The sequence below is a fragment of the Oryctolagus cuniculus genome, chromosome 2, assembly GCF_964237555.1.
Source record: "Oryctolagus cuniculus chromosome 2, mOryCun1.1, whole genome shotgun sequence".
Classification (NCBI taxonomy): domain Eukaryota; kingdom Metazoa; phylum Chordata; class Mammalia; order Lagomorpha; family Leporidae; genus Oryctolagus; species Oryctolagus cuniculus.
Genome location: NC_091433.1, coordinates 170,117,319 through 170,144,616, shown reverse-complemented (window position 1 = coordinate 170,144,616; position 27,298 = coordinate 170,117,319). Strand labels below are relative to the sequence as shown.

Sequence of the window (27,298 nt, the reverse complement as noted above, 5' to 3'; positions counted from 1 at the left end):
TCTCAGGTCCACCCAGGGCAACCACTAAAGAATAATAAAATAGTGTATAACTAAAAATCTACAGAAGAAAACCAAATGGAAGTTTGAAACATACTTGAGAGCTTGTTTGGAGGTTCTAGCAGGGGAGTGCAGCAGCTTGTATACCCTTGACCGAAGACCAGCCTTCCTCTAGCAGGGAAGGTCATCTTCTACCTGGTGCCCAGCGTCAGGAGGGACGCACATGAAGCAGTGAGGGAGGAAGGGGACACCCTCGTAGCCAGCCGTATCAGCTGAATCAACCCTAGCAATCAATGGGGTGACAGATGTCGCAGCCAGATCACCCTCACATCCTCTAAAACATTTGATTAGCCCAACCAAATACCCTCAGTTTAACATAGAGCTAAGTGAAATGGAATTAGTCCTACATCTTAATTCAACAATTCTAGTGTTGACCCACATTTGACTTTGGATGTACCAGTTTGGCAGCTACGAGGAAAAATAAATTATTTTAAGTAATTGTAGAAATTCCTTGGTTCTCTGACCTTGAAGATTTAAAACACCGAGCATCATTTTCTTTCTTGAGCTGACCAGTGAACTTGAAAGCAGCAAGCCAACTATGCAGTTGACTTGTGCCATTATAATATAATATATTAATATATTAATGACATTATAATATAATAATGACTTGTGCCATCTCTGCATACATAGGGGCTTGCATTAAGTAGATTCTTTAGTCTCAGTTACTACAAGTGATACTTTATGTGATTCTTTCATCCCTGGATAACATGGACTACTATTGTTTCACCCCCTCATATCTCTGCATACCCACTCCTTCAAACCTAACCAGATCTGATACCAGTCACGGATTTCCATTTTTCCAAAGGGCACACTGCCTCCAGTCAGTTCTGTACTCATTTTCTCTAATAGTCATTGCTTAATTGCAGACCACAGAAATTACTGTGACTGAATAAGACAGAAAGGAGCTTACTAAGTGCACTAGCCTTCAGAATTTCTAGGACTGTATGAGTTCCAGATTTCAATACCAGTCTGTCAAGAAAAGTGCTTTTACCCATACTGCCAGATCTCAGCAAAATTTCTGCTGGCATTATAGTGTTTTAGGTGTAATTTTGATTGGGTATTATCTCTCTATAGGTGACCTTACAGAGTTATGATTAGATGCATTAGTGACTGTTGTATTACTTGGAAATAGAGAAATTACATTGATTATATTCTAAAACCTCATGTTTATTTTTGCTATGTGGGAGTTAGAATAATGTTCCCTTTGAAGCTGTTTTATAAATTCTGGTTCCATTTTCAGACTAGGCCTAAAAGCCTACATCACCCATATCAAAATAAATGTAGAAGGGCCAACATCCAAAGATGTTTCAGCCTGTCAGAAGCACAGCCCTGTTTTAAAAAATTTCATAGAAACAATATTGCTCAAGAATTATAGCTATGTCCTGCTAAAGAAAATCAAGTAGTCTTTCAGATTTATGTACGTTATGGACTTTAAGTTCTTATTTTAGTTTACTAAAGGATGGCTTTCCTGCATTTCTATATCCCTGTTGGCAAAGACTGTCTTAGCATTGTTGATGACCCCACTGCTGTTTATATGAAGGTGTTTATGTTTGTGAGGATGTGAACTAGGGCTGCTACTGCCTCTTATTACCTTTAAATTTATCAGAAATGGGTTGTGGACATGGTTGGGGGAAAGTGAAGGACTAGCATTAACAGGTACAGAATTAGCTTGAGTGATGGGTTGGCTATGAATTGTGAACATGTGAAAAAATACCAATATTAGTCAGCTTTTTGTTGCTATAGCAAAATGCTGCTTATGAAGATAAGAGATATATATTTAGTTCACAGTTTTGAAGATTCATAGTCTAAGTGGATATTTGTCCTAGCAGTTAAGACACAGCTTGGGATGTCCTCTTATATTGGAGTGCCTGGGTCCAAGTCCAGGCTTTGCTCCTGATCCCAGCTTTCTACTAATACACACTGTGGAAGGCAGCAAGTGATGACTTACATAGCTGAGTCCCTGCTTCCCACGTGGGAGACCCAGATTGAGGTCCTGGCTCCCAACATTTGCCAAGATTTGGGGAATGAACCAGTAGGAGGAAGTTCTCTTTCTGCCTACAAAATAAATAAAATAAATGGGAAAAAAATTTAAATACCCAACTGGCATAGCACAAGCTTTGGCTCTGGGAAGGGGCCTGTGGCAAATGGAGAGTGTGTTTGGTAGAAGGAGACACATGGTGAGCTAGGAAGCAGAGACGGCTTGGACCCAAACTCGCGCTTTTATGACAGCCCTCTCTGATAACTGCCTTTTGTGGACATACCCCCAATGGCCTACGGGCCTCCCACTAGGCCATACCTCCTAATAGTGCCACCCCCAGGGAGCACTAAATAGTCCACCTGGTCTTGTGAAGCAAGCCTGTTTTTGGTGACTTTCCTTGAGGATTCCAGAAGGCCAGTAAAGTAGCATTCCCATCTCATCCCTTGTTTCTCTCTTTTACTTGTGCTGCATTTGTCTTCTGCTAGTCCTCTTCTTCATCCAGTGTCCTAGGCACATGAAATCAGCAAGTGTTCTCAAATGTTGAAAATAGAATTTTGAATCTTGTGGGATAAAAGAAGTGTATTAGCTAAAAATTAGCAATTCGTTACGATTAAGCAATTGTGTTATTTCTATTGTTGTTTCTAGGCAGAAGAAATCCTTAGACAAGAGCTGGAGAAAAAAGAAACCCCAAGCTTATACTGCTTACTTGGCGATGTCCTCCGCGACCACTCCTGCTATGACAAGGCCTGGGAGTTGTCCCACCACCGCAGTGCTCGAGCTCAGCGTTCCAAAGCCCTCCTTCATCTTCGAAACAAGGAGTTCCAAGAGTGTGTGGAGTGCTTTGAACGCTCGGTCCGGATCAATCCCATGCAGGTTAGACAGTTCAGAAAACTCTGCCTGCTCTTGGCCTGGCAGTTTTCACTGGATTTGATTCTTGCTGAACGTGTACCCATTTTCTGTCCTCATGACTAGTGAGCTTATCTTGGAGATTTAAGAACGTAGTCTGTAATCTACTTCTTGCTTGTCACCAAAAGCGAGTAGGTAAGTTTTCCCTTACTTTCTGTTGCTTTAATTTTTCTGTTCCATTTTGTTATTTCTTTCTCTTTGTCCTTGACTCTAATACTCATATTGCTATTACTGTTGGATACCATTTTGAGCAGCTTGGTTGGGTAGAAAATGAATGAGAGTCAAAATTGCAGACAGAGTAGGACTCTGCAAGTAATAGCTGAAACCAGAAATGAAAGAAACACCTATGTAATAAATAGTGCAATATACAGAATGGATTGTTGATAACTAAAGAAAAAAGTTGAATATGTTTACATAAACACAAATAAATATGGTTGTAAAACATTTGTTAAGATTTGTAAAACAGGATCCATGTTTTAGGTGATGTGATGGATCCATGGGAGAAGATTTAATTTTGAGGGGAAAGAGATTAGCTTTATGTTGTATTTAATCATGTTCTGTTAGTGATTTAAGTATCAAAAATAGTCATCTTTTTCTTTTCCTTTTTTAATGGTTTTTTAAAAAAATTATTTGAAAGGCAGAGTTACAGAGAGAGGAAGAGAGACAGAAAGAGAGAAAGAGAGTGAGCAAGCGAGCTCTTCCTTCCACTGGTTCACTCCCCAAATGGTTGCAACAGCTGGGGATGGGACAAGTCGAAGCCACGAGCCTAGAGCTTCATCCAGGTCTCCCACATGGGTGCAGGGGCTCAAGCACTTGGACTACCCTCTGCTGTTTTCTCAGGCTTATTAGCAAGGAACTGGATCAGAAGTGGAGCAGCCGTGTCTTGAACTGGTGCCCATATGGGATGCTGGTGTCACTGGCAAAGGCACAGCTTAACCTGCTATGCCGCAACAGAGGCCCCAATAGTCATCTTTTTCTACAAAATGGTGTATAACTGTTTTCTCATTTCACCAGTCAAAGGCATAATCAAAGTCATGGCTTCTGAAAAACATATACATGGTTATGGTATAATTTTAGTGGCAATAGTAGTTTATAATTAGCTATTAGCATTTACTGGAGGTTTACTTAAAAGCCAGGTACCTCATTGGACATTTTTGCAATATTTTAATACAGATATCTGACTCTGGAACCAACAGTTGTGATATTTTTTAAATTGTGGTTAACACACACACACACACAGATAACATAATTTGCTATATTAACCACTTTTTTTATATTTGTTTTCATTTTATTTGAAAGTCAAAGAGACTGAGAAACAGGCAAAGAGAACTATTCCATCTGTTGGTTCATATCTCAAATGCCTGCCAAAGCCAGGAGACTCGAACCTATTGAATCTCCCACTTGGGCAACAGGGCCCTAAATACTTGGGGCATCATCACCTGCTGCCCATCAGGGTGCACATTAGCAGGGAGCAGGATTGGTAGTAGAGGAGCCAGGACTCAAACCAGGGACTTCACTATGGTAGGCATCCCAAGTGGTGATTTAATTCTGGTTGTCATCTTTACCAGTTCTGAATGAACCGTCTCATGGTTCTTCCTACTTATAGTAGTGTTAAGTACATTCCCATTGTTGGTGACCCATCTCCAGAATATCTCATCTTGTAAACCTGAAACTCTGTATCCATTTAAAAACATCTCCTCTTGCCCTTGCCCTTGCCCTTGCCCTTGCCCTTGCCCTTGCCCTTGCTCGCTCTCTCTCTCTCTCCCTCCCTCCCTCCCTCTCCCTCCCTCCCTCCCTCTCTCCCTTGGTAGCTATCATTTACTTTCCATCTGATGACTTTTTAAAACTTATTTATTTACACTTTATTTGAAAGGCAGAGAGACACAGATCCTTCATCTGCTGACTCATTCCCCAAATGCCCACAACAGCCCATCTCATGAATTTAACTATTATGTGTGCCTCACAAAAATAGAATCATCTAGTGTTTGTCCTTTTGTGACTGGCATGTTTCGTGTAGTATAGTGTTCTCAAGGCTCATCAGATGTTAGAACCATCTAACTCTTTGGAGACTGAACAATATTCTCTTGTAGGTAAATACCACATTTTTTTAACCATCATTTAGTGACAATGGAGTTGCCTCTAACTCTCAGCTATTGTGAACAGTGCTGCTTTGAACATGCATTGCGTGTCCATTTTTGAACTAGGTAGACTCAAGAACTTTTAAAAATTATGTTTATTTATTTATTTGAAGTATAGAGATACAAACATATACATGCACATATGCACACACACACACACATACAGAGCTCCCATCTGCTGGTGCATTCAACAAACAACTGCAGCAGCTGAGGCTGGGCCAGACCAAAGCTGGAAGTGTGGACCTCATCCAGGTTTCCTATATGGATGGCAGGGCCCCATGTACTTGCACCATCACCTGCTGCCTTACAGGGTGTACATCAACAGGAATCAGGAGCAGAGTGCGCTTTTGATTGGTTGATCTGTTTACTTTTCCCAGTGTAGGTGGTGAATATGACAAGAACCTTCTAAATTAGGTGAGTGGTAAAATGCCTGGAAAAGAGGCAAGCACAGAATTAAGTACAGAACATCAGTTGAAAGTAATAGGTGTGCTTGGCTGCAGGAATGCTTAAAGTATCCTTAGGAGTCCATTTTTATTGACCACTTGTTCTAACTTATGGTTTTCAATTCAGAGTGCTTTTTTTCTCTTTCCCTTCAAAGGACATTTGGCAAATTCTGGAGATATATTTGGTTTTTACAGTGGGTGACCAACATCTAGTGGGTGCGATTCCCATAATGCACAGCACTGTCCCCCACAATAAAGAATTATCTGGCCTATGTCAATAGAGCTGTAGTTGAGAAACCCTGCCCTAACTTGATTTCACTCTGTTTTTGTTGTTGTTGTTAGATAACAGTACTTACTCTGTATTGTGTTACTGACATTTTACTTTCTTAGAAAACTGTCATATCCTTGCTATCATAGTAGCCTCTGACTGAAGTTTACCTAACCACAGCTGCCGTGAGTAGGAAAAATGAATTCCTTGCCACACTGTCAGTTAATCAGTGTCAGATCCCTCACACACATAAATTATTGCATCAAGCACAGTCCGTTCTCAGGATGGCCGTGTTATCATTTCTCTCCTGCCTCCTTGGCTGTTCTCCTCAGTCTCCTTTGCTGGTTTCCATGGGTGCCTTAAGGTTAGTCATTGAGCCTTATCTGTCTATACTCACTCTCTTGACTTCATCTAGTCCAGAGCTAATGCCAACTGTACATCAACAACTACAACACTTTTCAGTCCTGTGTTCTCCCTTGAGCTCTGGAATTCTGTTTATTAACTGCTTACTCAATCTCCCCATTCATTACTCTAACTTAAAATTTCTGGCCGGCGCCACGGCTCACTAGGCTAATCCTCCGCCTAGCGGCGCCGGCACACCGGGTTCTAGTCCCGGTTGGGGCGCCGGATTCTGTCCCGGTTGCCCCTCTTCCAGGCCAGCTCTCTGCTGTGGCCAGGGAGTGCAGTGGAGGATGGTCCAGGTGCTTGGGCCCTGCACCCCATGGGAGACCAGGAAAAGCACCTGGCTCCTGACTCCTGCCATCGGATCAGCGCGGTGCGCCGGCTGCAGCGCGCCGGCCGCGGCGGCCATTGGAGGGTGAACCAACGGCAAAGGAAGACCTTTCTCTCTGTCTCTCTCTCTCTCACTGTCCACTCTGCCTGTCAAAAAAAAAAAAAAAAAAAAATTTCTAATATGTGAAATGTTCTCCACCTCCTAAAACCTATTCCCTCTAAGCTCACCCCTATCCCTATAAATGGCAGCCTTATCCAATCTTGGAATCATCTTTGACTTCTCTTTCCCTGGTAACCCACAGCAAATCCTTAAATATCTGTCTTCAAAATATCTACATAATCAGACTACTTTTTTCCACTTGCCACCCTCCTGGTCTAAGTTTCCATTGTTTCTCTCCTATTTTGATCTTCCTGCCTCTCTCCTTTCTTTCCCCCATCTGCCTGTTCTCTAGTGAACATCCAGGTTAATCTTTTCAAACTTTGGTCAAGTTTGTTACCCCTCTGCTCCCCATTGCACTACTGACAACAGCCAAAGTCCTTCATGGCTCTCAAGGCTTTTCTCAGTGGAGTTTCTGTCCATTCTTTTCTTCCCCTAAATCTTCCCTCCCACATCATCTTCTTGGTTCTTCTATGAATATACCAGGCACAATCCCGCCTCAAGGTCTTAGTGCTTGCTGTTCTGTTTCTGGAGTATTCTAGATTCTTACATGTTTTGCTCCCTCACCTCATTGAAGTATTTTGCTCAGTGTTACTTCTTCAGAGAGGTCTTCCATACCCATTCATTTAAAATCACACCCTACCCTAGACTCCTAATTTTCCTTCCCTACTTTATTTATTTTCATTGCATTTAGCACCTTCTATTACTTATAACTTAACTTAAAGAAATTCTATTTCTCCTCCTCTGGAATGTAAATTCTATGAAGACGAGAATTTTCATCTGTATGGTTCATTTATATTTTCCTTGTACCTACAGCAATGCCTTGCACATAGTAGGCATTCAGTAAGTATTTGTAGAAGGGGTGAAGAACACTGACCATTTATTCAGAGAAATATGTACTAGTTGTCTGCTGTGCATGTCGCACTGAGCCAGAGGATAAAAAAGTAGCAACAGATAACCACATGGTTTGGTTTGTACCCTCGGTACAATCTAGTGAAATGAACACAGGTAAAACTAACAATTGAGTGCATCAAAGAAATAACAAATGGATTATTTGTGAAGTACTACTTATTTAGAGTCCAAAGAGAACATTTTTACCTTTGATAGACAGTGAAGAGAGGATGCTGAAGATGCTGAATTTGATTTTGAAAAATGAAGTAGTACTTGAGTAGGTAAAGGAAGGGTAGTGGTTATAGCCTTCCAGGCAGGGAGAGAGTACAAATAACGCCTTGGAAACAGAGAAGGGTGTGTGTGTGTGTGTGTGTGTGTGTGTAGAAGACAAAGGGGTCAGTGAATAGGTTAAGTTTTGAGAGTAAGAGAAACAGGGTAGGTACAGCGGGAATGCTAGCTGGAGCCAGGTTATGAAAGGTTTTAAATATGAGTATAAATTGTTTGGCTTTTTATTTGGCAGAGAAACCTTCAGGGGCTGATTTGTTTGGGGCTTTGTTTTAAATGAAAAAATATGGTGTGCAAGGAGGTAATTCAGAATATTGCCTTGGCAACACTGCTTGTGGGAGACACTAGAAGTAGGCAGGGTTAGGAGACTGTAGTAATAGCTTGGTCTTAGCCTTGACAGTTGTCAGTGTGGGTGGGGCCCTGGGATGGAAGGGATGATGAGAAGGAACTTGCACGGGAGATTTGACAGGTCTTGATGGCCTCATTATGTCATTTACAATTAATTACTTAGACAAAGAAATGACAATTTCTCAAAGCAGAGTCACAGTTCAGACAGATGTTATGCAAGGGTATTTACAGCTTGTCATATGGATCCAATTCAGGCAGACTGTATGCCATGCCAAAATATGCAGGCATTGGATGCTTCAGTTGTACAGTACTGCTGCAGACCCAAACGCCAACACCAGCTTCTCTTCTCTGAAGAAGACGAGCTCCTATGTGCTGGGTTGTTTCTTTTATGTCCTGCAATAAAGGAAAACAGGAAAATAGAATTAAAAAAATTAATCTTTTTTCAGACATACTCAACCAATTAGGTTTAATAACAGAAGTCAGGCAAACAAAAATGGCTTTTGTGCATCCTACTAACGTTCTGAAGTCTGGTTAGCACAGAAATAGAAGTGTTTTGCCTTATCAGGGTTAGGCTGCAAAACTACGCACATTGTCTATGGTGCATTTGTTAGAAGACATGTACCATTTCCATTTGTGTTTTTGAGGTTCCTGTCACCTATACCCCACTTGCTTTGTTTTCCCAAACAATTCTGAAACTAAAATTCAACTTTAGATTGCTGGAGTCAGTGACATGCTAGAAGCAAAAGAAAGTGGGAGGGACAGCTAAGCAAAGCTCCTAGGCATGATCTCACAGTCACAGGACCCGATTTAAAACATGAATTGTTACTCCTGTTCCTAGGTGATTATTACTCCCATTGCCTCTTAGATTTATGCAAAAAAAGTAAAAAAGAAATTGCTTTGATCTCAAGTCAGCGTGTGAAAACTGAAAAGGGAAGATGTTACTTGCTGTTAATAATCCATCCTCTACTCAACACACATTTTTTTCTTTTGTCAAACTCTCCATCCTGTTTTACATTTATTTTCCTTAACTCTCCTCCGTAGTCAACTGGTCACTCACCTTTGTGGGTTATGTGATGCTGCTGGCTCTGTATATGAAGACATGCAAAGGCAGAAGGGGTGTGGGAGTTCAGAAGAGGTGAACAGTCTGTGTCTTGCTGGGGCCATGGGAAGCTTGTGCTGGCGGTGTGATGGGAAGGAGGTGTTGAGTGAGTGATGGGAAGTGAGTAGATGTTCAGGACAGGAGCTGGCTTCCCGGGGGGCAGAGGGTTTGAGGAAAGGCACGAATTCAAGAGTTCACTAAGCATGGCTCACCCGTCCATTTCCATAAGCCTGTTATCCTGGTAACTCAGGCAGTAGTGCTTGTCCCACATGTTTCATTTTTTTTAAAGATTTATTTATTTATTTTAAAGTCAAAGTTACACAGAGAAGGAGAGGCAGAGAGAGAGAGAGAGAGAGAGAGAGAGGTGTCTTCCATCTGCTAGTTCACTCCTCAATTGGCCTCAACAGCCGGAGCTGTGTCAATCCGGAGCCAGGAGCCAGGAGCTTCTTCCAGGTCTCCCACACGGGTGCAGGGGCCCAAGGACTTGGGCCATCTTCTACTGCTTTCCCAGGCCATAGCAGAGAGCTGGCCCCCCACATATTTCATTTTTAAATAGAGTTATATTACCAATGGTTGCATTAAAAGAAGGTGAGACACGTTTTATAAGCATCCACTTTGTTCATCTCTGCTGCAGTCTCATCTAATACTGTTTAATGTTTAGTGCCTGTGTTGTGAACAGAACTCTCACTTTATAATGTACATGCATCTGAGGGATCACAGTAACATCCTGTCTCCTCCGACTCCCATCTTTGCCAGATATGACTTAAATAACATAGTTCCCTTCTAAGAACAGCATCCAGGTTGTTTGCTAGTAAGACCTGTGCTTACCTCAGGTTGTTAAGGACAGCCAACTCCACGTCTTGACTTCTCTTGGGAGAAATACCTGAGCCAATGTCGCTACAAGCCCCTTGGTATATGCCAGATATTTGTGCTGTGCTGGGACCTATGAGAAACAGGAAGTTACCTGGCTACCAGTTGGCAAGATTAGTGGGAAATGGGGGTAGTCATAGGCTTAAGAATCTGGGGAGGGGCTGACATTGTGGCATAGTGGGTAAAGCAACTTTGGCATCCCATCTGGGTGCTGGTTTGTGTCCTGGTTGCTCCACTTCTGATCCAGCTCTCTGCTCCTGGCATGGGAAAAGCAGTAGAAGATGGCCCAAGTGCTTGGGCCCCTGCCACCTGGAAGAAGCTCCTGGCTCCTGGCTTCACCCTGACGAGACCCTGACCATTGTGGCCATCTGGGGAGTGAACCAACAGATGGAAGGTTCTCTCTCTGTCTCTCTCCTTATCCCATATCACTCTCTGTAATTCTTATTTTCAAATAAATAAATGTTTAAAAGAGAGAGAGAGAGAGAGAGAGAGAGAGAGAGAGAGAGAGAGAGATCTTCCATCTACTGGTTCATTCCCCGAATGACTCTAATAGCTGAGGCTGAGCTAGGTGGAAGCCAGGAGCCAGAAACTTCATTCATGTCTCCCATGTGAGTGGCAGGGGTCCAAGCTCTTGGACAATCCCATGCTACCTTCCTGGGCTCATTAGCAGGACGCTGGATTGGAAGCAGGGCAGCTGGGACTCGAGCTGGCACTCTGATTTGGATTGGCAAAATCACAAGCAGTGTCTCTACCTGCTGTGCCACAACATCTGTCCCAGCTTCCCCTGTTATTAATATCTCGGTATATTTGTCACAATTGATGAACAACACTCAGCTTCCCCTGTTTTTTTAAATCTAAACTCCTTTTATTGTTCCTACTCTTCCAGCCACTAGTTACAAACATTCTGTGTTCAGATCGAGTTTCCTTTTTAATTTTAGCATTCCCATATGAGCCAGAGATTAAATTAATGTGAGTTAGCCTACAACTATGAAAAATAAATTCTCATTTCTCCTTTTTTTTTTGACAGGCAGAGTGGACAGTGAGAGAGAGAGACAGAGAGTAAGGTCTTCCTTTGCCGTTGGTTCACCCTCCAATGGCTGCCGTGGCCGGCGCGCTACGGCTGGCGCATCGTGCTGATCCGAAGCCAGGAGCCAGGTGCTTCTCCTGGTCTCCCATGCGGGTGCAGGGCCCAAGCACTTGGGGCATCCTCCCTGGCCACAGCAGAGAGCTGGCCTGGAAGAGGGGCAACCGGGACAGAATCTGGCGCCCCGACCGGGACTAGAACCCAGTTCTTTGACTCTTGAGTTTTTACCTTGAGCTAATGAAAATGCATAAAGTATCATCAGTATCCAGATTTTCTTACATGTATATGAAAAATGAGGTCATAGCTGTTTCTGTACTACCTCTCTTAGCCAAAGTACTCCATGGACAGTTGGATTTGCCAGTTTTATGTTTTTGAATTTCTTTTCAATTTTTATTTATTTTCATTTTATTGGGAAAGCAAACAGTGGTGGAGGCAAAGACAGAGAGCTCTTCCATTTGCTGGTTCTTTTCCCAGATACCCACAATAGCCATATCTGGCCAGTCTGAAACTGGGAACTCAGAATTCAATCTGACTGCCACATGGATGGTAAGGAACCAAGTACTTGAACCATCATCTCCTGCTGCCTCTCAGGATATGCATTAGCAGGAAGCTAGAATCAGAAGTGGAGTCAAGATTCAAACCCAAGCATTCTGCTAGGGGATGCAGACATCCCAAGTATCATCTTAATTACTGTGCCAAATGCCTACCCCAAATTTACCAGTTTATATTAATAATATCAGATGCTCTATATGGAAAACTCATTAACATATTTCTCATGATGGTTTAATTTTTCTACCCAATTAATAGATGCTAAGTAAAATTTTAGAAATTCATTGTCAAGGATAAACCATTGTATATTATTATAAAGGGTGTTATAAATTTAATTTAAAAGCTAAAACAGTGATGATAAAAGTTATTTGTTTTAGTGATGATAATAAGGTCATCTTTGTTGGTGAGACGTATTTTTTGTGGGCAGCAAATAGATGAGTCTTTTTTTTTTTTTTGGACAGGCAGAGTGGACAGTGAGAGAGAGACAGAGAGAAAGGTCTTCCTTTGCCGTTGGTTCACCCTCCAGTGGCCGCCGCGGCCGGTGCGCTGCGGCCGGCGCACCACGCTGATCCAATGGCAGGAGCCAGGTACTTCTCCTGGTCTCCCATGGGATGCAGGGCCCAAGGACCTGGGCCATCCACCACTGCACTCCCTGGCCACAGCAGAGAGCTGGCCTGGAAGAGGGGCAACCAGGACAGAATCTGGTTCACTCCCCAAATGGCCGCAACAGCCAGGACTGAGCAGGCTGAAGCCAGGAGCCAGGAGCCAGGAGCTTTTTCCAGCTGGTCCACATGGATGCAGGGGCCCAATCATTTGGGCCATCCTCCACTGCTTTCTCAGGCACATTGGTAGGGAGCGGGATCAGAAGTGGAGCAGCTGTTGAGGCCATTTGGAGAGTGAACCAGCGGATGGAAGACTTCTCTTTCTCTGCCTCTGCCTCTTTCTAACTCTGACATTCAAATAAATAAATAAATAAGTCTTAAAAAACAAAAAAGAGGAAAAATGGAGCAGCTGGGACTTAAACTGCCCATATGGGATGCCAGTGCTACGGCTGGGGTTTTAAGCCGCTGAGAGCTACAGTGCTGACCCTACAGGCTTATAATTTAAGAAAGAAAAGTGTGACGGGCGATCATTGTGGTGTGGCGAGCTGGTTAAGCTGCTGCTTGGGATACCCACTTCCTGTTTTATAGTGCATAGTTTGAGTCCTAGCATTCCACTCTTCTGATTCAGCTTTGTGCTAATGCTCCTGGCTTTGGCCTGGTCCAACCCCAGCTGTTGTGGCTATTTGGAGAGCGAACCAGAGGAAGCAAGATCTCTCTGTCTCTCTGTCTCTGTCTCTGTCTTTGTCTCTTTCTCTCTCTGTCACTTCAAATAAGTGAACCTTTAAAAGGAAAAAAGAAAGAAAAGTGTGAGATGCATACAAGCAATCAGTACCTATTGCAGATGTGTTTTAAATACCCTGGTAAAAATGAACTGTTTAATTGTAAAAGCAATTTATGCCCATTGTCTAGTGATTCTTTATTTTGGTATCCCTCAGAATAGCAAACTGTTTAATTTCTGTTTTAATTACTGAATGTTAGTAAGTACTACAGCTACTCTCTTCACAATATTACACATCAAGAACCAGGAATTGTTGTGTGGCTTTATGCCAGTTACTTCTTATATAGGTCTCATTTTCCTTTTAACTTCTTTTGAATTGATTTCTAAGGCCTCTAGTTGAATTGATTCACTTCTAGCTCTTCAAACCTGCTGATTCTAAATATTCTCTTTGAATTGTCCATATACTTGTATTGCCACTAGATGGCACTACTATACTTTTGAACCCTGTGGGCCCCTGGGTTTTCAGAATCTGGGGAGTCTAAAGAGCTTTGGAGTGTGAGCCTAGACAACTCCCTCATTTAATACTTGGGGAACTGTGACTCAGAGATAAAGTGTCACAGCCAAGGTCATACAGTTACTCAGAACCTCTTAGATTTCAGTCATCCATCTGGGTCTTCTGTTACATTCTAGTCTTTTTGTGAGGGGAAAATCAAAGAGAGACACATTCTGAACCTTTACTACTCTTTACATTTTACTAAGAATAATCTTGAACCACTCTCTATGTACAGATACCATCACAGTTAGAATAGTTGGCCTGCTTGTATCTTTCATTATTTCTTGTTTTTCAGTATTTATTTTATTTATTTAAAAGGAAGAGTTACAGAGAAAGAGAGAGACTATCTTCTATCCTCTTGTTTCACTCCCCAAATGGCCTCTATGATTGGGACTGGACTGGGCTGAAGCCAGGAGCCTGGAACTCCATGCAGGTCTCCCATATGGGTGACAGGGGCTGAAGCATTCAGGCCGTCTTCTGCTGCTTTTCCCAGGCACATTAACAGGGAGCTGGGTCAGAGTTGGAGCAGGTGGATGGTGCCCTTATAGGATGCTGCTGTCCCAGGAGGTGGCAGCTTAACCTGCTATGTCACAACATCTGACCCTGCTTTTATGTACTTGTATTGGCGTCCTCAGAGATGACTGCTACCAGACTGTCAGCGTATAATGGCCATTGGCTGCTATGGTTAGTTGGCCTCACAATTGCCCTGAAAAGAAGCACTCAGAAATCTCAGCTGAGCTCTCTGTCAGATGGTTAGCTCACTCCACTGATGCTCAGTCTCTTTGAAGAGAGGTTTTCTCTCCAACTAAGCATAGCCGTCTGTTCTTCCACTTCTTCTTGGTCTACTTGCCCAGCCTGCTGCAGAGAGCCTTTGGAGGAAAATTGACTTCTGGTTCCTAAAAAATGGGTTTTCTGGGGGGTCCCAGCACATTTTTAAAAGATATTTATTTGAAAGGCAAAGTTAGAAAGAAAGAGGGAGAGAGGAGGAAAGACAGAGAGAGAAAAATCTTCCATCTGTTGGTTCACTTCCCAAATGGCTCCAAAAGCCAGAACTGGACTAAGCCAAAGCCAGGAGCCAGGAGCTTCTTCCAGGTCTCCCATGTGAGTACAGGGGGCAAACATTTGGGCCATCTTATTCCGTTTTCCCAGGCTATTAGCAGAGAGCTGTTTTGGAAGTGGAAGAGCTGGGACTCGAACTGGCACCCATATGGGATGCCAGCATCGCAGGCAGCAGCTTTATCTGCTCGGTATACTACAATGCCAGCCTCCATCCCATGTTAACTGCACTATTTTCTCCTTTCCCTCTTTACCAGTGACAAGGATAAAATGTTGTCATAAGTCATGGCTTGTGGGTGAGCAGAATGTGTAGTAGAAGGCAGTGTGGCCAAATGGAGAAGACCAGAGCTTTGGAGTCACTCTGAGTGGGTTGAATCTCTCCCATCTCCTTCTTCATCTCTCTCTAGAGAGTGATGTTATCACCCAGCAAGGTTATTGTGAGGAATATGTGATGTAATCTGTGGAAAGCTCATGGTGTGTCAGTGCTTGGCACACGTAGTAAATGCTCATTAATTGCTATTAATTTTTTGCTGCTGTTGTATGGAGATGAATGGGAGTAAGTATAGTATATGAAAGGCAGGAGCTCATGGGAGGATCTCAGAGAAGCTGGCTTTTTGTGGAGGAAGAAGAGGAGGATTCAAAGTATTCCAAGGTCTACCTTGGTGTTCCAGGGAAGCAGTTTCAAGGTGTGCTGCCCTGAACAACAGCCATTAATCACATATGGCAGTTTGTCCTTGATATGTGACTGATCAGTACCAAAACATGCTGTCGGTATGGTACACACATTAGATTTCAAAGGCTTGTTATAAAAAAAGTATATGTATCAGTAATTTTGATAGGTTAACATGTTGAAGAAATCACAATTGGGATATGCAGTATTAAAATATTGTTAAAATAAAAAATTTAAAGATTTATTTATTTATTTGAGAGGTAGAGTTACTGAGAAAGGGAGAGACAGAGAGAGAGGGCTTCCATCTGCTGGTGCACTCTGCAAATGTCTGCAACACCCAGAACTGTGCCAGTCTGAAGCCAGGAGTCAGGAGCTTTTGCTGGGTCTCCCATGCAGGTGCAGGGGCCTGAGAGTTAGAGCCATCGTCCACTCCCTTCCCAGGCGATTAGCAGAGGTCTGGATGAGAAGAGGAGCACTGGGACACGAGCAGCAGCAATACGGGATGTCAGCACCGCAGCAGAGGTTTAGCCTATTATTTCACGGCACCAGCCGCTACAATAAATTTTACCCACTGTTTTTTACTTTTTAAATGTAGCTACCAGGACAAGTAAGGAAGCTAGCATTCTATTTCTTGCACTAGAAGATAGAGGTCTTCTGCTGAAGTACATAGAACTTTATTGTGAGGATTTTTATTTTGGAGGCTTCTTTGATATTGTTTTTCTTAATGATTTTCTGTGCTTAAATGTATGAACATTCTGAACCACGTGCCAGTCATTACTGGTAATAATCAATTTGGGTAATAGTTTAAATTAACAAAAATAAAACAATTAAAAAGGCACCAAATATTTTCTTTAGTCCCCCAAACGCTTAGGGCCTCAGTTAAGAAGCAGGGTATGGATTGTTTAGTGGTCAGCTAAAAGCAGCTAGAAGATCCTGCATTTCTAAATAAATATATAAGACATTGCATGATTCCCGATAAATGAGTCTTCTCCCATTGTAATTGTATGTTATCAGCAGATGAAATCTGCAGTTAATAATTCTTGGATTTTCCTTGAAATGTGTTATTAAAGCAACTGTAAAAATACCCAAGAGTAAAAAGGAAAAAGAACCATAACTCCTTATATTAGGTTAAGTCATCTGTCTGATTTTTATTCAATTTTTTTACTAGTTACAAAGCATGTTGGTTTTTATAGCTTATAGGTAAATAAATAGTAAGCCCACCACCAGGCTGATTTAGAGCTATCAAGTAATTGCTATTTTAGATATCTATAACTAACAAATCTTTCCAGTAGACTGCAGAAACAAAGTTATTTATTTAAATCTTGAATTTACATGGACTGGGTTGTGACAACTCACAAGTCAGGGGAAATTGTGCTCTTGGCTGCTGCAGGGAACAGGCGAGCAGGGTGCCTGCTGGGGGAGCCTCATGGTTCTTGATGGAGACCCATCTATCCCCTATGCCTAGTAAACTTGCTACTTGCTACAGCCATTCTTTGTTATCTAGGAAGCCATCAGTTGTGAAAGGCACTGCATTGTTTGCAAAAAAAGAAAAAAAAATGCTGCCAGTAAAATTCCAACAGGTTACTGGTTTTAAGATACATCTCTATTTTAGAAATGTTAAATTATGGGGAAAAATGTGTACCTTAGAATTGAAATACAATACACAGATTTTGAAACTTTGATTTGGTTGGAAGTTAAGAGAACTTGTAAGTTACCATCAAGCTTCAGGCCCTCTTGGACTGGGCCATGCATAGTGAGCATGGTTTCCTGCCTTGCCGTTCTTTACATTTGATGCTACAAATAACCAGATGAAAACAAAGTAGTGAGCCCAGTTTAAGTTGCCTGATGTCTGACCATTCAAAAAAGTGAACCTCTACCTTTAGTTTCTACCTAGTGCCTCTGTTTCTGCCTGCTCCCTCCAGATACCTACCCACACTCTTTTCAGGCTTACCTACCCCTCTTAACAAAATCTGGCCTCCAGGGCCCAGCGCTATGGCATAGAGGGCTAAGCCTCTGCCTGCGATGCTGGCATCCCATATGGGTGCCGATTCGAGTCCTGGCTGCTCTTCTTCTGATCCAGTTCTCTGCTATGGTCTGGGAACGCTGTAGAAGATGGCCCAAGTCCTTGGGCCCCTGCACCCACCTGGGAGATTCAGAAGAAGCTCCTGGCTCCTGCCTTTGGATTGGCTCAGCTTCTCCCATTGTGGACATTTGGAGTAGAACCAGTGGATAGAAGACTTCTCTCTTTGTCTTTTCCTCTTTGTAACTATGCCTCTCAAGTAAATAAATAGATCTTGAAAAAAAAAAATTGATCTCCGTAATGACTCCTGAGAGCAGTTACTTATAGCCCCTAGAGTATTCATGGCAAAGTGTTAAATTGCCCAAGGATGTTTGCTTTCTAAGCCCTATCTACTTAAAGACCTTTCAGGCCTCGCCATATGGAACACGTTTTGTGAGAGTGTCTGAGGGAGGAGGGATGGTGAAGGCAGCCTCCTACTCTGTACAAGGCTCTGGACAGAGAGCAGAGCGCCTCATTGCCCTTCCCACCCTGACGTGTCGCTGCCTTGGCCCTGTGCAGCAGTGAGAAAGTCCCCTGCAGTCTGCTGCCGCCTGTGTGTGAAAGGAAAGCAAAACTTCCCTCATAATAGCTGCATTTCTGACGAATTTCATTGAGTTTTTATCAGTTTAATCTTCCTTTTGATAGGAGCTATTGAATTTTGAGGAAACCTTGTGATGTAAAAAACTCTTGTAATATGAATAGCTACTTCCTATTTTATCTGTTTTTAAAATCTCAGCGTTTCCAAATCTTACTGACTTCAGTCAGGCTTTACATTTTGAATAACTCTGGCAGTCCTGATTCTGAGCCTATATTTTCTCTTTTTTTAGTTTTCATCTCCCTTTTAATCCAGCAGTTATACAGACAATTTTTTCTTTCACAGTTTCCAAATGAATTTTTCTTAAAACTGTGTGGTCAGAGAATTTGACCAGTGAATTTGAAATTGATTTTTACATTTTGAAACTGATTTTTAAATTTTCTATGATTTTTTTAGAAAGCATTTATTTGATAAATATAAATTTTCTAAGTTCAGCTTTCGGATTATAGCGGTTCTTTCCCCAATACCCGCCCTCCCACCCCCAAACCATCCCACCTCCTACTCCCTCTCCCATCCCATTCTTCATTAAGATTCTTTTTTTTTTTTTTTTTTTTTTTGACAGGCAGAGTGGACAGTGAGAGAGAGAGACAGAGAGAAAGGTCTTCCTTTGCCGCTGGTTCACCCTCCAATGGCCGCCGCGGCCGGCGCGCTGCGGCCGGCGCACCGCGCTGATCCGATGGCAGGAGCCAGGAGCCAGGTGCTTTTCCTGGTCTCCCATGGGGTGCAGGGCCCAAGCACTTGGGCCATCCTCCACTGCACTCCCTGGCCACAGCAGAGAGCTGGCCTGGAAGTGGGGCAACCGGGACAGAATCCGGCGCCCCGACCGGGACTAGAACCCGGTGTGCCGGCGCAGCTAGGCGGAGGATTAGCCTAGTGAGCCGCGGCGCTGGCCAAGATTCATTTTTATTATCTTTATATACAGAAGATCAACTTAGTATATACTAAGTAAAGATTTCAACAGACTGCTCCCACACAGACACACAAAGCATAAAGTGCTGTTTGAAGACAAGTTTTACCATTAATTCTCATAGTACAACTCATTAAGGACAGAGGTCCTACATGGAGAGCAAGTGCACAGTGACTCCTGTTGTTGATTTAACAATTGACACTCTTATTTATGACGTCAGTAATCACCTGAGGCTCTGGTCATGAGCTACCAAGGCTATGGAAGCCTTTTGAGTCCACAAACTCTGACCTTATTTAGACAAGGTCATAGTCAAAAGTGGAAGTTCTCTCCTCCCTTCAGAGAAAGGCACCTCCTTTGATGGCCCGTTTTTCCACTGGGATCTCGCTCACAGAGATATTCCTGCTGGAAATGTCAGCATTACTCAGTATTGCCTGCTGAGACAAGATGACAGACCTTCTGAATCACACAGCACCAGGAATGTGGCTATCATAAACCCTAGCATGATTGACACCCAGTTCTCTGGGGTCTGAAGATACATACCCTAAGTAGCCTACATCCACTTCAAAGGCTTACTGTTCGGTTATTTTTTGCCACAGTATTTTGGCTTTCCATGCTGAAATGTGAGCCTATATTTTCTAAGTTAGTTTCAGGCATGTCTCAGCAGACATGTATGCATGGATTTCAAAATTTTTTTACACCAAAATAAATTCATCCTTTAATTCCATTTTTTTCAAGAAGTTTTTGAAGTACCCTTGTATACTAGAGTTGTTTAGCTCTTGGTTCAACTGGAGAAGTATTTGTAGACTAACCTGAAGATGAAGGAAGGCAGAAATTTGTCTTCTAAGTTTTATATTCATCAGTGGTGGATCAGCTGCTACTTTGTATACTTTTTACATAGTACTCAGTAACACATATTTGATGAATTCCAGGATTATAATATCAGATTCTAAAATAAAGGCTTATAATCAGAGCTTTCCATTGCATCTAAGGAATTTGGTTAACATAAAACAGGGTCTTTCTCAGCAGAGGAAATACAGTGTTCATGCTTCCTTAGCAAAAGGTATGCAGTTGTACATTCTTGGAACATCACATTACCTTTGAAAATTATATGGAAAAATTAATCTCTGTTACTAAATTTCCTATATTTAAACTATAGTGTTAGACAAGTATTTATTGTTTTGTTCTGCATGCTTTCTAGTAGTATATTTGTTGATGGTATCTTAAATGATTTCTAGATTGCATCCTGTAGATGTTTCTGTGTGTGATAATGACTTTGACTCTTTTGCCTTTGCAGCTCGGGGTGTGGTTTTCTCTAGGCTGTGCCTATTTGGCCTTGGAAGACTATGGAGGTTCGGCAAAGGCATTTCAGCGTTGTGTGACCCTAGAACCTGATGTAAGTTTGGTATTCTTTCCCTTTATAGCTCTCTAGCAATGTCTCTCTCTCTCTCTCTCTCTCTGTCTCTTTTTAACTATTTATTTACTTATTTGGAAGTCAGAGTTAACGCTGGTTCATTCCCACGTGGCTGCAACGGCCAGGGCCAAGCCAGGCCAAAGCCAGGAGCCAGAAGCTTCATCTGGGTCTCACATGTGGGTGCAGGGGACCAAACACTTGGTCCCTCTTCTGCTTTTCCCAGGTGTGTTAGCAGGGAGCTGGATTGGATGGGCAGCAGCCGGGACCTGAACCAGTGCCCATATGAGATAACCAGGTCGCAGGCGGCATCTTTACTCACTGTGCCACAATGTTGGCCCCAGCTTTTTCCAGTAATCTAGTAATCTCTAAGTTAACCACATTGTACTGTATGGTTCAGAACAGTAATTCCCTTTGTTTTTGGAAAAAAGTATACGTTTGAAGAAAGGTCATACCTCAAGAAATACAATTTATGAATCTTTTCATAGTAGCTATGTTATTCATAGTTTTATTTAGGAAATAATTTTGATAAAATAATTTCTTAAAAATATACTTAACTGAAGTATATAATGAAGTGCCATGTGTATTTCATTTACATTTTCTACCTACATTCTTTTGAGCTTTATTTAGAAAAAATTCACGTAACATAGAATTCACTCAATGAAAGTGAAAAATTCAATGATTTTTAGCAATTTCAGAGGTGTTCTGCCATCACTGTGATCACTTATAAGACATCTTTGTTACCATCATAAGAAACCCTTGTACTCATTAGCAGTCACTCTATTTCTTCACAAATAACTTATCACCCTACCATCAACCCTTTCCTTCCCCGAGCTCTAGACTACCACTGATGTACATTCTGTTTCTGTAGCATTTCTGTAGCATAAAATATAACATTTTATATAAATGGAACCCTACAATATGTGGGATTTTGTGTCTGGCTTCTTTTATATCAGGTTAATGCTTTCAAGGTCCATCCATGTTGTAGCCTGTATTAGTGTTTCATTCATTTTTATGGGCAAATAGTGGTTCCTTGTACGGCTACATCACTTGTTATTCATTCATTCATTAGTTGATGAACATTTGGATCATTTCCACATTTTGTTTATTATGGATACTGCTGCTGTGGATGTTCGCTTATAAGTTTTTGGTAACTATATTTCCATTTCTCTAGGGTATATACCTAATGATTTTGAAGAACTGCCAGACCTTTTCTCTCTTTCATTTATTTATTTACTTATTTGAAAGGAAGTTACACAGAGAGAGAGAGAGAGAGATCTTCCATCCATTGATTCACTCCCCAACTGGGCCAGTTTAAAGCCAGGAACCAGGAGGTTCTTCCAGGTCTCCCATGTTGGTACAGAGGCCCAAGGACTTGGCCTATCTTCTGCTGCTTTCCCAGACACATTACCAAGGAGCTGGATTGGAAGTGGAGCAGCCGGGACTTGAACTAGTGCCTATATGGGATGCTGGTGCTGCAGGTGGTGGCTTTATCTGTTACACCACAGCGCCGGTCCCCCAGACTTTCTCCAAAGCAACATTTTATATTCCAACCAGCAGTGTGTGAAGGTCTTAATTTATCAACATCCTGGATAACAGTTCTCTCTCTTTTCAATTGTAGCCATCCTAATGGGTGGCATCTCCTTGTGATTTTGATGTGCATTTCTTTGGTGGCTAATGATGTTGAGCATTCTCCCATTGGCCATTGTGTATCGTGGGAGCATTCTCCCATTGGCCATTGTGTATCATCTTTAAGGAAGTATCTGTTTATATCCTTTGCCCATTTAAAGTTATTGCTTATTTGCCTTTTCATTATTGAATTATAAGAGTTCTTTTTATATCCTAATTACAAATCCCTCATCAGATATGGGATTTGCAAACATTTTATTCTATTGTTTTTTTACTTTATGAATAGTGTACTATGAAGTACAAAAGTTTTACATTTTGATGTGCTCTAACTTGATTTATTTTTTCTTTTCTTGCTCATACTTTTGCTATCATATATAAAAGAAGAATCCATTGCCAAATCCAAGACCATAAATATACTCCTATTTTTTTTTTCTCTGAGAGTTTAATAGTGTTAGCTCTTAAGTATAGGTCTTAGGACTAATGTATTTATTTATTTGTTTGCATTTCATAAATACAACTTTAGGAGCATAGTAATTCTTCCCACCATACCCACCCTCACACCTACACTCCTAACCCTCATCCTCTTCCCTCTCCTGTTCCCAGTCTTATTTTTTACTAGCATCTATTTTTCATTTAACTTTATACACACGTTAGCTTTGTTCTAAGGAAAGAGGTCAGCAAAAGGTCAGAGAAAGAAAAACAAATGTAAAACAAAAAAACATTAAAAATAATAATAAGAAGAACAAAAACTGTTCCTCAACAGTCCAGACAAGGTCTGTTCAAAGTCATTGTATATGGATGGAAATTTCATTTTTTTAAAGAAACTTTTTAGAAACCCAAGAATGATACATCTTTTGCAGGCACTTAGACATAACTATAATTTTTGTGACATAAGGATATCCTCCACTTAATACACTAAAATGAAGTAATTCTTTGAGAACAAGTTTTACTATTAAGTCTCATAATACAACTCTTTGAGGACAGAGGTCCAGTATGGGAAGTTGGTGCAGTGTTTCCTGTTGTTTATTTAACAATTAACACTATTATGTATGACATCAGTGGTCACCCGAGGCTCTTGATATGAGCTTCCTAGGCTATGGAGGCCTTTTGGCTCTACACACTCCTTCAGTATTTAGACAGGGCCATAGGCAAAGTAGAAGCCCTCTCCTCCATTCAGAGAAAAGTGCATCCTTCTTTGGTGGCTGCTTCTTTCTACTGGTGTCCCACCCACAGAGGTCCTTTATGTAGAACATTTTTGCCACGGTGCCTTGACTTTCCATGCCTGAAATGCTCCCCTGGGCTTTGCAGCCAAACTGGAATACCTTAAGGGTTGATTCTGGGGTCAGAGTGCTACTTAAGGCAGTTGTCATTCTGTGAGTCTGCTGTATGGACTGCTTCTCATGTTGGAGCATTCACTCCTTTTTAATTCTGTTATTATTACTAAACACTTACTCCTATTTATAAGATCACAGTAACACTTGATCCTATCCATATAGCACTTAGAACGCTATTCTTACTACCCAGCTTAAGGGGATTTGGGATCCCATGGCAAGTTATTTATTTATTTATTTATTTATTTATTTTTTGAGAGGCAGAATTAGACAGTGAGATAGATATAACAGAGAGTTATAGACAGGGAGAGAGAGAGAGAAAGGTCTTCCTTCCGTTGGTTCACTCCTCTTATGGCCACCACGGCTGGTGCTGTGCCGATCCAAAGCCAGGAGCTGGGTGTTTCCTCCTTGTCTCCCATGTGGGTGCAGAGACCCAAGCACTTATGCCATCCTCCACTGCCCTCCCGGGCCACAGCAGAGAGCTGGACTGGAAAAGGAGCAACCGGGACTAGTCCCTGGCTCCCCAACTGGGACTAGAACCCGGGGTGCTGGCGCCGCAGGTGGAGGATTAGCCAAGTGAGCCATGGCACTGGTCCCATGGCAAGTTTCTAAGCTGTATCCTTAGAAGTAAGTCTGTACAAATGTATGCAGAACTATACTGCTTTACAGTTACAAACTTTATACATTTCACAGTTACACCTTTAGAGTCATGGTGATTCTTCCCTCCATGTCTGCCCTCCCACCCACACTCCCGCCTCCCAACCTCTTCCCTCTCTTTTTCTCACTCTTATTTTTAACTAAGATCTATTTTCAGTTAACTTTATACACATATGCTTAACTCTATGTTAAGTAAAGAGTTCAGTCATTAGTATGAAAGAAAAAAAGGGTAAGTAAAATAAGATAAATTAAAGGAAAAAAAAAAACTGTTCCTCAACAGCTGAGGCATGGGCTGAGGACTATGTTAAGTGAATGTTTTGTGTGTGATGTAAGGAAAGGGCCCAACTTCCCTCTTTTTCATGTGAATATCCAGTTGTCTCAGAATTATTGTAAAGATTATTCTCTCCCCTACTAAAAAGTATTTTTCACTTTAGTGAAAAATCAGCTGACTAAATATAAGGGTTTATGTATGGGTCACCAGTTATACTTAATTATGTACATGTCTATGCATATGCTAGTGCCACTCTCTTGTTTGCTCAAATTTTATAGAAAGTTTTGAAAATGATAAGTGTAAATACTCCAGCTTTATTCTTTTGTTTGTTTTGGCTATTCTGGGTTCCTTGAATTTTCACATGAAAGTTTAGCCCTGTCAATTTCTGTAAGAAAAGGCAGCTGGGATGTAGATGGGGATACATTGAATCTGGAGGCTAATAGGAGAGTATTGGTTGCTTAATAATATTAAATCTTCTAAACCATGAATATGAAATATATTTATTTAGATTTCTTTAATTTTGGCAATATTTTATGCATTCAGAGTACACATTTTATACTTCTTTTGATGTTTCTGATTTTTATTCTTTTTCTTACCATCATAAATGGAGCTGTTTTCTTAATTTTGTCCTTGGATTGCTCAGTGGTAGTGTGTAGAAACACAATTGTTTTTTACTGCATGGTCTCTGCAAAGAGAGGTGGGCGTACTTCTTCCGCTGCAGTCCAGATGCTTTGGTTGTCCTTGCTCCCTTGTCCTGGCTAGCCCTTCTAGTACAGTGTTGCACGTGAGTGTTTCATTTAAATGCACCCCCTGATTTACTCCCCAAATGGCCACAAGGACTGGACTGGGTCAGGCCAAAGCCAGGAACTTGGCAACTCCATACTTGTCTACCACGTGAGTGGCAGGGGCCCAAGCCCTTCGGACATCTTTTGCTGCTTTCCCAGGGACATTAGCAGGGAGCCAGATTGGAAGTGGAACAGCTGAGATTTGAACTGATGCTCCTAGGGGATGATAGTGTTGCAGGTGGCTTACCCAGCCATGCTACAATGCTGGCTCCAGCTTTCGGTTTTTCTCTGTTGAATATGATGTTAGCTGTGGTTTTTTTGTAGATGTCATTTATCAGGTTGAGAAAGTTCTATTCCTAGTTTGTTGACTATTTTTGTCATAAAATGATACTGAATTTTTTCACATTTTTTCTCTTTGTGTTGAGATGACTATGTGGCATATTCCTTCACTTTATTCTATTTAAGATAGTATTTTGAAAAATACATTTATTGGAGCCAGTGCTGTGGCATAGTGAATAAAGCCACTACCTGCAGTGCTGGCATCCCATATGGCACCGGCTCGAGTCCTGGCTGCTCCACTATCTATCCAGCTCTCTGCTATGACCTGAGAAAGAAGCACAAGATGGCCCAAATCCTCTGCACCTGCCTGGGAGACCTGGCAGAAGCTCCTGGTCCCTGGCTTCAGAACAGTGCAGCTCTGGCCATTGCAGCCAGTTAGGGAGTGAACCAGCGGATGGAAGACCTCTTCATCTTTCTGTAACTCTGCCTTCGAATAAATAAATAAATCTTTTAAAAAGCAAATTTATTTATTCATTTATTCATCGATTTTTATAGTTGAAAGACAGTGATAGAGAGGAGATTTCCATCTATTGGTTCATTCACCCAGCCAGGGCAGGGCCAGGCCTAAATCAGGAGTCCTGAACTCCCTCTGGGTCTCCCCCATGGTTGGCAGGGGCTCCATCATTTGGGCCATCTTCTGCTCTCTTCCCAGGTGCATTAGCACAAATACTGGATTAGAAGCATTGGCCGGCGCCGCGGCTCACTAGGCTAATCCTCCGCCTTGCGGCGCCGGCACACCGGGTTCTAGTCCCGGTTGGGGCACCGGATTCTGTCCCGGTTGCCCCTCTTCCAGGCCAGCTCTCTGCTGTGGCCAGGGAGTGCAGTGGAGGATGGCCCAAGTGCTTGGGCCCTGCACCCCATGGGAGACCAGGATAAGCACCTGGCTCCTGCCATCGGATCAGCGTGGTGCGCCGGCCGCAGTGTGCGGGCCGCGGTGGCCACTGGAGGGTGAACCAACAGCAAAGGAAGACCTTTCTCTCTGTCTCTCTGTCTCTCTCTCTCACTATCCACTCTGCCTGTCAAAAAAAAAAACAAAAAAAACAAAAAAAAAACATCAGAACAGGGACTCCAACCAGCACTCTGATGTTAGATGCCAGCATCAAAAGTTGTGGCTTAACCTGATGTGCCACAATACCAGCCCTTATTAAGGCAGTATTTTTTGTTGATTGATTCGTAGGCATTAAACCAATCTTGCATTGCATTCCTGGGATAATTCCCATTTGGTGATAGTATGCAATCCTTTTAATCTTCTGCTGAATTTGGTTTGCTAGTATTTTTATTGAGGATTTTTGTTTCTATATTTCATAAGAAACATTTGTCTGTAGTTTTCTTTTTTGTTAAGGCTTTGATTTTGGTGTCAGGGTAATACTGGCTTTATGAATAAATTACAGAGTGTTCCCTCTTCTATTTTTGGAAATCTTTGTGAAGGATTTTATTGCATTTTTTAAAACATTTTGTAAAATTCACCAATGAAGCTTTCTGGTCCTGGGACTTTCCTTGCAAGCAATTTTTTGATTTATAATCAGTCTCTTTACATGTTACAGATTTATTCAGATTGTCTGTTTAAAACATTTTTTTTTCTTTTTTGACAGGCAGAGTGGACAGTGAGAGAGAGAGACAGAGAGAAAGGTCTTCCTTTGCCGTTGGTTCACCCTCCAATGGCCGCCGCGGCCGGTGCGCTGCGGCCGGCGCACCGCGCTGATCCGATGGCAGGAGCCAGGAGCCAGGTGCTTTTCCTGGTCTCCCATGGGGTGCAGGGCCCAAGGACCTGGGCCATCCTCCACTGCACTCCCTGGCCACAGCAGAGAGCTGGCCTGGAAGAGGGGCAACCGGGACAGAATCCGGCGCCCCAACCGGGACTAGAACCCGGTGTGCCAGCGTCGCTAGGTGGAGGATTAGCCTAGTGAGCCGCG

The 27,298-nt window shown here is 42.2% G+C and overlaps 1 protein-coding gene across 2 annotated transcripts in view; it reads left to right on the top strand.

Moving 5' to 3' along the window:
• The window catches only part of TTC27 (tetratricopeptide repeat domain 27), a 214,639-nt gene that overhangs the window by 135,699 nt on the left and 51,642 nt on the right, over window positions 1-27,298 (top strand). For both annotated transcript variants that reach the window (XM_051843020.2, XM_002709924.5), the window contains 2 exons: window positions 2,681-2,908; window positions 20,260-20,358. In XM_051843020.2, coding sequence (XP_051698980.2) covers window positions 2,681-2,908; window positions 20,260-20,358 — 327 coding nt within the window. The remainder of the gene's footprint in view (window positions 1-2,680; window positions 2,909-20,259; window positions 20,359-27,298) is intronic.